General features: G+C 48.7%; 1 protein-coding gene across 1 annotated transcript; it reads right to left on the reverse strand.

Moving 5' to 3' along the window:
- Positions 1-4072: 4072 nt before the first annotated feature.
- On the reverse strand, positions 4073-10141 carry LOC148281240 (uncharacterized). Its single transcript, XM_088227022.1, has 2 exons — positions 9673-10141; positions 4073-9072 (listed from the first exon to the last, which is right to left on the reverse strand). Exons 1-2 carry the CDS (start codon positions 10139-10141, stop codon positions 4073-4075), a joined length of 5469 nt encoding a protein of 1822 aa, XP_088083148.1.
- Positions 10142-11562: the final 1421 nt, after the last annotated feature.

Here is an 11562-nt window from a genome sequence, read left to right on the forward strand (position 1 = left end):
TCTTTTAGCCAGTTAAAAAAACTGACTGGTGAAAAGAAGAGATTGGTAAAAAAAATTTACTAAAAAACTATAAATAAATATCAAAAGATACATATAAAAAAAATATTTTTAAAAACGAATTAATTAAAAATAACAGCTGTTGTTTAATTGGAAAATAAGGCTAGCACATATTTGCAATAATAAAAAAACAAAAAAGTACATTATATTTTACATATTAAATTATGAGAAATGTGGGACCAGCTAATGAGTTTGGAAAGAGAGAAAAAGGGACCAAGAAAAGGAGCAGGGATAAAAATATATACTTGAGAAGAAAAAAAAAGCAATAAAAACTCAGGGAGTTCAGAGGATATTAATATTAAAGTATTTTTAGTTTGTTTTTGTTATTTTTATATTAGTATAGAGATACTTATACTTTAAAAGATAAAAAATCTTCGTCTTAGAACAGGCTGAGCCACGTTAGATGGTGACTATCCTAACAAGAAGACGCTCCGTATTCATTTTCTATTCCCTAGTTGCATCTAGATTTTCTGATATTAAATATGTATACTTATAAATGCAATAAATTTATAAACTAAAAAATTAAATAAAAAAGTTAGCTTTGTAGTTTAATGGTTGGCGCGTGATCGATAAACCCCGCATTTTGTATACTAATGCAGTGCCCTGTGCACTAGACAGGGTAATGTCGAAATTTAATCAAAAGTTTGAATGAATAAAAATACACGAGTTATGAGAGTTTCAGAAACAAGAATTCATAACCGAATGGTGTATAAAGCACTTCTTTAGGATGAAAATGATGATGAAGAGAAATTCATTAAATGCACTTTTTATAGTTTAAAACAACTCGAGTAAAAAATTCTTGAAATTACCAATAAATTTAATGAAATTTGCGTGTCACACTAAAACCGTTTCTATTCAATTAATTTTCTATTGTTCATTCGTTACAATTGCCTGCACAATTGGTAAACAATTTATTAAAAATAATTATCATGAATTGGTATACCTAATTGGATTGTAGGGTTCTTTATCAAAACTGGCTATTTCCAAATTATACTTTTTCGTTATTTTTTTATATACTGTTTGAAGTAAAAAAAAAATTACATGTATGACATGACAAATCTGGCCAGTCCACCGAATACCCTTAAAAATATTTATAAAAATAAAATTTTGAATTTTTAAATTAAAAAATCTTAAAAGAGGCAATTGAGTGGAGAAACGTCTGTCTCTTATTGTAGTGGTTAGGTCGTTCGCCTCCTATGCTTGAGCTCTTGGGTTAGATTCCCGGAAAGGTTGACATAAAAAATGAATTTGTTTTTTACTTATTTGCTGTATGAATCATGACCGTGATTTTATTTTATTTTATTAACATAAACGGCAAATCTGCCTGTTACAAAAATTTATAATATTACATATTTGGCTTAATATATATTTTTTTTTTAAAACATAAATTTCCTTATACCTAAAAGATTGATTAAAAAAATTAAACCTAAAAATTATACAAGATTTATGTTTCAAAATATAACCTAAAAATTATACAGCATATTCAATAGAAATTTTAAATAATTCAAGAATAAATGTAATAAAGAAAATTAAATAATAAAACATTCTACAGTAAAATAACAAGAAAATCATAAGTACTGTTTTAGTGAATAATTTTCGTTACGACCTTTTAAAGTAGTTTGATGTGGTTTTTTATTATGTTTTTTATGTTTCAAATTATTTGTACCTTGCTTTTATTATATGCAGGGTTTTATCAAATATTGATATGAAATTGTATTCAGTATACTTAACATAACTTTTTTCTACCAAAGATAGCGATAGTAAAAATTAAAACCGAATCAGAAATTATAAAGCTACTCTTTTAAATATTATGAAAATTTTCATTCGTATTTTATACAATTATCTATATTGTGATGTTTTTATTTTTTAGTCTATCCTATCACTATCATTCTTTTCCAATGAATCAAATCGTATTTTTTAAAGATTTTCGACACTAAACTATAAGGAAAATAAATAAAAGCTCTCAAGAAAAATAGAACAGTCATGATAATTCAGTAGTGCTAACAAAATATAGTAAGATTACATTCAAACCGTAACCACCTCAATGAATAAGTTTATGGATTATGCTACAAATTAAAAATGAATAACATAAATGTTTACCTAACAATTAGAAGCAAGAAATATTATAATAAGTGGTGTGTTGATGGTTTACAACATAAAATGTCGAACATAACAATAATTTCACCAATTTATCTATAAAAGTGTTTCTCACGGTAGGGCATAACGCCTCGGAGGTGGGGCACCACGCTTCAGAGATGAGACACGTCGGCATCCCACATATAAATATATATATAAAGGAGAATACTCATCGGTCATACAAAAAATGCCTGAGAAGTACAAAATTGAACTATACGCCAAATTGTACTTAAAACAGAATGAAACCCTTTACAATTTCAATACTTATATGAAAACACAGAAACTGTGCAAGATGTAGGAATAATGGCACGGATTTGCGGAGAAGTTAACATAAAATATCCTTATATTAATTTGCATGCCAGAAAATTATTATCACCCTTTCCCTTATCTTATTTGGTGGAATGTAGTTTTAGCGCCATAAGCGATTTACTCATTAAAAAACTAAATCGATTGGATATTTTATTTTGAGAAAAAACAAGAGTTGTCACATAAGAATACAAAATATTAAAAATAGTACATACATCCAGTTCAAATTTTTCACAAATATAATCAGAGATCATGTTACACAGTAAAGAGAAAAAAAGTATATTATACAAGACATGACACAAAAAAGAGCTCGTAAGAAGGTTAAGGGATGAGGAAATAAAGTGGAGGAGTGGAGGAGAGGGATTTTCATAATATATAACTAATAGAGGTATAGAGAGGACCTAAGACTGAAATTAACTATGTAAGATACGGACATCGAATTTCTTTACAGCAAGTGTAAGTGAATTTAATCATGAATTAGGCGTCAAGATATGTGTGTGTTTGTACTCAATTTCAATTGTCACTCGTATTTTATTGTTGTTTTTATTTTTATTTTATTCTACTTAATTACATTTACAATTTGTGTTTTGTAATCAGTTATAATATATGTATTAGAATAGGTTTTATTTAATTTCATTAGGGGTTTAAATGTTTTCAAACGTATCAATATATGATTTGAAAATTGATCTCCTGTTTACTTACAAAAGATGCCGGTGGGGCATCTGACCTTTGAAAAGACTACGGTGGGGCATGGCATAAGGAAGGCTGAGAAACACTGACTGTAACGTACGCGTTACCACGATGAAAGTTTCGCCGGTTCGTCACCCGCGTCTGCCGCAGTCAAGCTTCCCGGCGTAAGTGGGAAGCCGCCCTCCCAGACAGAGCCAAAGACAAAGTCGGAAGGTAGGAGCACAGCTGCGCCGACCGCAAGTCAACCTCAATAGCCCTGAAAAGGACTTTCCACCCGGTCCAAGTGGTGCAGAGAGGCGAAGGCAGTCAGCAGGCAGAGCGGAGCGAAGAGCGAAGTGCAGGAAGGCGAACAGGACGGAGAACGGAATAAAACACGTGTGAACTGTTCAGAGTTAGGAACTCAACTGATTTAATATCTCCAATTGACCGCCTTATAAAGCGGTGCGCGTCGGGCTCCGTGAGTCGGCCATCCCACCCGCGCCGGCTGCCTCGGAGTGGTGGGGGTAATCTTTCCCCGCCACTCGCTACATGCCGCCGGCCGCAGGTGGCGTAAATACGGGCGCTCAATGCCCGTACGGGCCATTTCGTCGGCAGCCGCGACGCGCGCAACATGACATTTACATAATATATTTTTGTACATTTTATTCATTTTAACCTAGCTATTTTTCCCCGGTAATACTGAGGCCAGGCTCGAAAGTGACCATTTTATCTTTATTGAGAGCCCAGCCATCAGTTCTATACATTTACCGGGGATCCTTTCTAATTAATGTATTATTTTAATTTATTCGATTTTACGCGTCCGGAACACTCCCCCCGTGCAGCTAGTCTGTACTATTTTCCTGCTGGGCGCGTTGTTCCTCTTCCTTCATTAGTACGGCGATCTTCACCGCTGGTCTGGTGTAGGTGCCGTTGGTGGTCCCACCTCGACGACTCGTACTTGTCCGTCAGCTGCTGGTTCTGCACGGGTGACTCTGCCGCGAGGCCAAGAATTCCGCGGCAGATTTGGGTCCATGATGAGCGCGAGGTCCCCGACCTGTATTGGAGGCGCGGGCTCGCGCCATTTCTTCCTGTGCGCCAAGGTGGGAAGATACTCCCTCAGCCATCGGCGCCAAAACATGTCGGCCATTTTCTGGGCGATCCTCCATTGCTTATGAAGGCAGGCCCCTTCTTCCCTTTTGTTATAATATGCCAGAGTTGGCTGTGTGTTGGCTGACCCGAGCAAGAAGTGGTTCGGGGTCAGCGGTGCTTCGTCGTTGGGCTTGGTTGACACATGCGTGAGCGGGTGATTGTTCACGGTGTACTCTGCTTCAGCCAATATGGTTTTGAGGGTCTCCTCTCTTGGAGCCTGCTCGTTGAGGGTTGCGTGGAGGGCTCGTTTTACAGATCTCACGAGTCTTTCCCACGCTCCCCCCATATGAGGTGATGAGGGCGGAATGAATTTCCACTCAATTTTGCGAACTGTAAGTTCGGCGAGCATTCTGGGGTCCGCCAGGAGCTCGTCTACGGCCTGTTTCAGCTCTTTGTCCGCTCCCCTGAAGTTGGTAGCGTTGTCCGAGTATAACGCGTGTGGGCAGCCTCTGCGGGCGGCCATCCTTCTTATGGCCATTATGGCGGAGTCGCTTTCGAGGGACGACGCTAGCTCCAGGTGGATCGCGCGTGTGGTGAGGCAGGTGAACAGTGCCCCATAGCGCTTTTCTTTTCTTCGGCCGTTGGTGATCATCATCGGCCCGAAGAAGTCAAGCCCGCAGTGCGTGAACGGCGGCGTCCTGAAGGCCAGTCGGGCCTCAGGCAGTTGCCCCATCAGCGGGGGTTGGGGCCGGCTGCGCAGCATTTTACACAGCGGGCACCATCGTGTTATCTTCCTCACAGCCCCGCGGAGTCGCAGGATGAGGTAGCTGGCTCTCAGGTCGGCGATCGTCCTCTCGACTCCCGGGTGGCCACCCTTCCGGTGGCTGTGCGTGATCAGCAGCCGGGTGTATGGGCAGGTCCCGTCCATGATAGGCGGCGCGCTGCAGTCCTCTGCGAAGCTGTGTGCCGCTTGGATGCGCGTTCCCATCCGGATGACTCCCTCTTCGTCTAAGAAGGGTGCCGCTGCATGGAGGCGGCTGTGCGGCGGGATAGGCGCCTTTCGTCTCAGGAGCTCCAGCTCTTCTCCGAAAGCCGTCTCCTGGGACCGCTTCAGCAGCATGATTTCTGCGGCCCGTGTTTCTGAGGCGTGAAGTTCAAAGGTCCCCCCTGGGGACGGTAGGGACTCGTGGCGGCGGCATCGTGCGATGAATCGCAGCACCCATGCCGTCGCCCTGACGAGTCGGGTCCACGACGAGAAGCGCTGCACCTGGGGTAGGGCCTCCGTCCGTCTGATGTGGCCCACGAAGTGGCGGGGTTGTTTCCGCTCCAGCGTCTTCTCGTCCGGTTGTTGTAGTAACTTCTTCTCTTTCGGCCAGTCGGCTTCCCCTTTTCTCAGGAAGCCGGGGCCTCCGAACCATAGTCCCGACCTCGCAAGGTCGGGTGGGCCCTTGTCGCGGGTCCCTATGTCGGCTGGGTTGTCCTTGGTGGGGACCCATTTCCAGTCCCGTACGTCTGTGAGCTCGTCAATCTCGCCCAGCCTGTTTGCGACGAACGTGCTGTACCGCAGTGGGTCGGTTCGCAGCCAACACAGGACCGTGCTCGAGTCCGTCCAGAACACGGTTTGGGTGATGAGAGCTCGACTCTCTTTTTTTATGGTGGCGGCCATCCTTGCCGCTAGTAGCGCTGCCTGGAGTTCTAGTCTAGGCACTGACAGAGGCTTTAGGGGGGCCACCTTGCACTTCGCCATTGCGAAACTTGTGGTATCGGCCCCCACAAAGTATGCCACTGTGCAGCATGCCTGCTCTGACGCGTCGCAGAACACGTGCAGTGTCACGGGTTCTTTCTGCCCTTGCAGCGAGCATCTCGGTATTGTACAGCCGTTCGCTGCCAGCAGGTCGCGCCATTCCAACCACTTTTCGGCGTGGTCCGGTTGCAGCGGTTGGTCCCAACCTGTGTTTGTCCTCCAGATGGCTTGCAGCAATATCTTCGCCCGTATCGTGAGGCACGCAATGAAGCCTACTGGGTCGAAGATACTCATGGCGGCGCTCAACATGCCGCGCTTGGTGGGTCGCTCCGGGATGGCTGCACTTTCGGCTCCGTGCCGAAATATAAATAGGTCGCTCTTGGGATCCCATACGATCCCGAGGACCCGCTCCGTCATTACTTCTTCCCCTATGGTGACTGCTGTATTGGCCCGGTCGTCGGCCTTTACTTCTTCCAGGACATCTGGTTTGTTTGAAGCCCACCCGGTGAGCCGGAACCCGCCATTGCCGAGTACGAGGGTAACATCTCGTACCAGGCTTGCAGCTGTTTCTTCGCTGTCTGTGGCGTCTAGGTAGTCATCCATGTACATATTGTGCTCGATCGCCTCTGCTGCGGCGGGAAATTCTTTCGCGTGTGCTCGTGCGACTGTGTTTCGCACGAATTGCGCGCTGCTGGGTGAGCACTTCGCTCCAAACATCATGGACGCGAAGACAAACGTGTCGGGCTCCTGCCCGTCCTGCGTCCGCCATAGGAACCGCTGCGATTGCTGGTCGGCTTCCCGGATTCTTATCCGCAGGAACATCTCCCGTATGTCGGCCGCGATGGCTACTCGTCCCTCTCTGAAGCGGATCACGTTTCCGAGGAGGGATGAAAGCAGGTCAGGTCCCGTCAGTAGATGGTCGTTCAACGCCGTCCTCTGGAACTGGGCGGCGGCGTCGAACACGACCCTTATCTTGCCAGGCTTGTTGGGGTTTGTCACCGCGAAGTGGGGCAGGTACCATTTGCGCGAATGGTGGGCGTCTACCTCCTCGCGGCTTAGTTTGACGGCGTATCCCTTTTCAATGTAGTCCGCCATCTTGGCGCGATATGCGATCGCCAGTATCGGATCCTTCCGTAGTTTATTTTCCAGGGAGTGCAGCCGCTTCATGGCTGCTTGCCGGTTGCAGGGCAAAGAATCTCCGTCTTTCGCCCACAGTAAACCGGTCTCCCATCGTCCGGATGGTAGTTGTGTGGTTGAGCTGCTCATGAGCTCCGCCGCTCGCACATCTGCGGCGCGGCAACGTTCCAGGGTGGTTACACCTAGCGAGTCAACGGCGAAGCTCTTCTTTACCAGTTCCGCTAAGTCCCTTTCACCCTGGCCGTCTGGGGGAAATTCAAAGGCGGGGTGCACAGCCCCGCCGTAGGTGACGGCTCCTAGGGCCGTCTCGATGGTTAGCCGCCCGTCCTCTTGTAGGACTGGCGGGCCTGTAGATACCATTAGGGTGGCGTAATCAAGACCGATTAACATCTTCGGCTTGATGCCTGGCCCGTGTGTCTTGGTGCTCTTTCGGTTGCGGTGCGGCAGATCCATGACCCGCACCGTCTGTGCCTGGACACCAAATTCTTTGTTTCCTTTAACGAGGATTACGGATACACGCTGTGATTGTAGCGTGTCCGTGTTCCCACTGGCACCGATGAGTCTCAACTCCTCGCAGGCCCCGGTGGCGCCCACTGCACGGGCGACATCCTCCTCGAGGAGAGTTACCGATGAACCCTCGTCTAGTAGTGCGTGGATCTCCATTGACCCACGCGGGCCCTTCAAGGTTACTGGCACTACCTTGAAGGTCACTGGGACTTCCGTCCGCCTTGTCAATAAGACTTGCTCGTTCGGCGTACTGTCCACTCTCTCGCGGTGTAGCGACCGATGATGCCGCCCGTGGCACTCGTCGCACTTCGCCGCTTCACAGGTGGTCGTTTTGTGTCCCGGTTCCAGGCATCCGTAGCACACGAACTTGGCACGCACAATTGTCCACCTCTCCTCTACCGTTTTCCGGAGAAACTTCCGGCATTGTCCGAATGCGTGTCCACTCATGTCGCAGAACAGGCATTTTTTGTCCTGAGTGAGAAACACGTGCCTTTCTTGGGTACGCCTTTTCTCCACTCGGGCGGGTTCCGTGCTGATCCCGATGCAACCCGCATTCGGTATTGCACCGGTCAGTCTCGCTAGCCACAGTGCCAGATCCCTGGGGGTAGCTTTTCTCACGGTATCCGCTCGTGACATAATCCACATCATCCTCTCGACTCGTGGCAGCTTCTGAGTCATCTCGGACAGAAGCTTCGGGGAGGAGAGGTGGCTTCCATCGAGGCCCTCTACGGTCGATACGACGTTTCTTATCGCGACCGCGTAGTCCGTCAGGGCCTCCAGGGATGCGTTGTCGGCCAGTTTAGGGAGTTTTCTTATCCGCTCCAGTACTCTGTCCACGACGATCTCCGGGTGTCCAAAGGCGGCCTCTAACATCTTCACAATGTCCGGCACATTTCGGGGATCTACCAGCAAAGACGACACTGTGGCCTTGGCCCGTCCTGTGAGGGCTCGTTGCAGACGGAGAATGTTCTCCGCGTTTGTAAGGGAGCACATCTGTGTCGATTGATCAAATTGCGCCTTAAATATTCGCCATTCTAGCGGGTCGCCGGAGAATTGCGGTAGATCCCTAGCGCCGGTTTGCCTCGCCATGAACGTGTGCCACTCCGGCGGCTGTCTGTATTTCGTCACAGGCTCGCCGGTGGCACCCGGCGGCATGTATTCCGTGGGTAGCCCCTCTTGTACCCACGCGCTCACCGGGTCACGAAACTCGTAGCCCCCCAGTGGTATAGTACGTGCCGCTACGGGCTCGCCTGGCCCGGCGGCGTAGCGTACGTCGGCGTCCTCCCTTCGGCTGTGTGCGGGTGGCGCCTCATTGTCCCGATGCCGCTCATTGTAGCGGCCTTGTAAATGTGCGTTTGTCGCTCCGGCGTAGGCCGGCTCAGCGGCGTAGCGTGTGTTGGCGGGCTCCTTCATCCTGGAGTCCGTCTCTGCGACCGGGTGCCTCCGTGGCACCCCGTCTCTCACCCGGCCGCTGTCGTAGTGGCTCGGCGGAAATGTGTACGCCGCTCCGGTGTCCTCCGGATCAGCGGCGTAGCGTGTGTTGGCGGCCTCCTTCGTCCTGGAGTCCGCCTCTGCGACCGGGTGCCTCCGTGGCACCCCGTCTCTCACCCGGCCGCTGTCGTAGTGGCTCGGCGGAAGTGTGTACGCCGCTCCGGTGTCCTCCGGATCAGCGGCGTAGCGTGCGGTGGCGGCCTCCCTTGCTCTGAAGGCTGCTTCCGTGTCGGCGACAGGGCGCTTCCATGCGGCCCCGTCTCTCACCCGGCCGCTGTCGTAGTGGCTCGGTGGATGGATGTACGCCGCTCCGGTGTCCTCCGGATCAGCGGCGTAGCGTGTGGTGTGGCGTGCGGCGGCGGCCTCCCTTGTGCTGAAGGCTGCTTCCGCGTCGGTGACAGGGCGCTTCCAAGCGGCCCCGTCTCTCGCCCGGCTGCTGTCGTAGTGGCTCGGCTGCTGGATGTACGCCGCTCCGGTATCCTCCGGATCAGCGGCGTAGCGTGCGGCGTGGCGTGCGGCGGCAGCCTCCCTCGTACTGAGGGCTGCGTCGGTCCTAGACGCGTCTGACGTCAGCGGCAGCGGCTTGTGAGCCGGTTCCGACGTCCCGTGCGATGTGAGGTCCCTCTCGATGGTGGGCGTGAGGGGGGTTGCCATGTCTCGTCTGGCGTCCTCTCTCGCGTTGGCGGCCTTCAGCGCGGCGATGATCTCGTTGAGGCTGCTCACCTGCCTCTCGTGATGCGCCTCGCGTTCCTCCATCTGTCGGCGAAATGTCGCCGATGAGATGGACCGCTCCGAGGGTGCGGATCCCTCGTCCGAGTCCTTTTGTTCCTCCAGAAGTCCTTGATGAGGCTCCTCCTGGCAGTCGTGTGAAGGCCCTGGCTGGGGCTCCTCCTGATGTGCTCGTACAGACCCCGGTTGGGGCTCCTGAAGCTCCTCTTCGTGCTCCGTGCCGGCGTCTCGACGCGTTCCCGAACGCGTCGACACAGGCGATCTGTTGACCGGCATGCTGTAGGTGTGTTGTAGACTGGAGACCACTGGCGACGATCCGGCTCGAAGGACCAAATGTAACGTACGCGTTACCACGATGAAAGTTTCGCCGGTTCGTCACCCGCGTCTGCCGCAGTCAAGCTTCCCGGCGTAAGTGGGAAGCCGCCCTCCCAGACAGAGCCAAAGACAAAGTCGGAAGGTAGGAGCACAGCTGCGCCGACCGCAAGTCAACCTCAATAGCCCTGAAAAGGACTTTCCACCCGGTCCAAGTGGTGCAGAGAGGCGAAGGCAGTCAGCAGGCAGAGCGGAGCGAAGAGCGAAGTGCAGGAAGGCGAACAGGACGGAGAACGGAATAAAACACGTGTGAACTGTTCAGAGTTAGGAACTCAACTGATTTAATATCTCCAATTGACCGCCTTATAAAGCGGTGCGCGTCGGGCTCCGTGAGTCGGCCATCCCACCCGCGCCGGCTGCCTCGGAGTGGTGGGGGTAATCTTTCCCCGCCACTCGCTACATGCCGCCGGCCGCAGGTGGCGTAAATACGGGCGCTCAATGCCCGTACGGGCCATTTCGTCGGCAGCCGCGACGCGCGCAACATGACATTTACATAATATATTTTTGTACATTTTATTCATTTTAACCTAGCTATTTTTCCCCGGTAATACTGAGGCCAGGCTCGAAAGTGACCATTTTATCTTTATTGAGAGCCCAGCCATCAGTTCTATACATTTACCGGGGATCCTTTCTAATTAATGTATTATTTTAATTTATTCGATTTTACGCGTCCGGAACACTGACCTAAAGCATGATGTACACAAGTTTCTAATGAAATGTGTTATATTTAAGAAAAAAATAAGGTCCTATAAATTGTAAACAATTTCCTTTTTTTTAAATCCTGAATAGATTTTTATACAAGAAAACCTATCGTTTTTACATGTTACTGTGTAAAACGGTTTCAGCGTACTTTATTTTTGTGTCCAGGCGGGTGAAAAGTGCAGTTTTCCGTGTTCGCACCCTCTTAAGCATCCCTTTCCGTAGGAGTAATAACATATTTAACCAAGTCAACTTCCTCTCCCAGTATTCGATTTTGTGCGCAACTTAGCACTAAACACCCAAATCTAAACGTCGAAAATAACTAGCTGCTAGTTGCAACATCATTATTGTGATCGAACACGATAAAATGACTTTAAAAAAATAAAAATAATCTTAAGTTCAAGGTACAAGTACTATTAAAATTATTCATATTTTAATATACATTATAGTATTTCCCACAGTACCTATAGTCAACATCATTCCCTTTCCAAACCTAGGGTACTGCATTGGTATATAAATCGCACCGTGTCTCGATCATTTTGGTTACATGAAGGTATGATGATTAGTCTTACGCTTCGGGTAATGGTCCAGATCATTTGAAAATATTCTGGTGTGAAAACGTTAAA

The sequence above is a fragment of the Micrasema longulum genome, unplaced genomic scaffold, assembly GCF_059751315.1.
Source record: "Micrasema longulum isolate JH-2025_06_02 unplaced genomic scaffold, ASM5975131v1 h1tg000483l, whole genome shotgun sequence".
In the NCBI taxonomy this organism is placed as follows: domain Eukaryota; kingdom Metazoa; phylum Arthropoda; class Insecta; order Trichoptera; family Brachycentridae; genus Micrasema; species Micrasema longulum.

What these genes read in the sequence shown, in the direction of transcription:
- LOC148281240 (XM_088227022.1), bottom strand. Translation starts at nt 10,141, where the DNA reads ATGCCGGTCAACAGATCGCCTGTGTCGACGCGTTCGGGAACGCGTCGA. An exon ending in TAGGACCGACGCAGCCCTCA is followed by an intron (nt 9,073 to 9,672) that starts GTACGAGGGAGG and finishes ACCCGGTCGCAG; the next exon opens with AGACGGACTCCAGGATGAAG.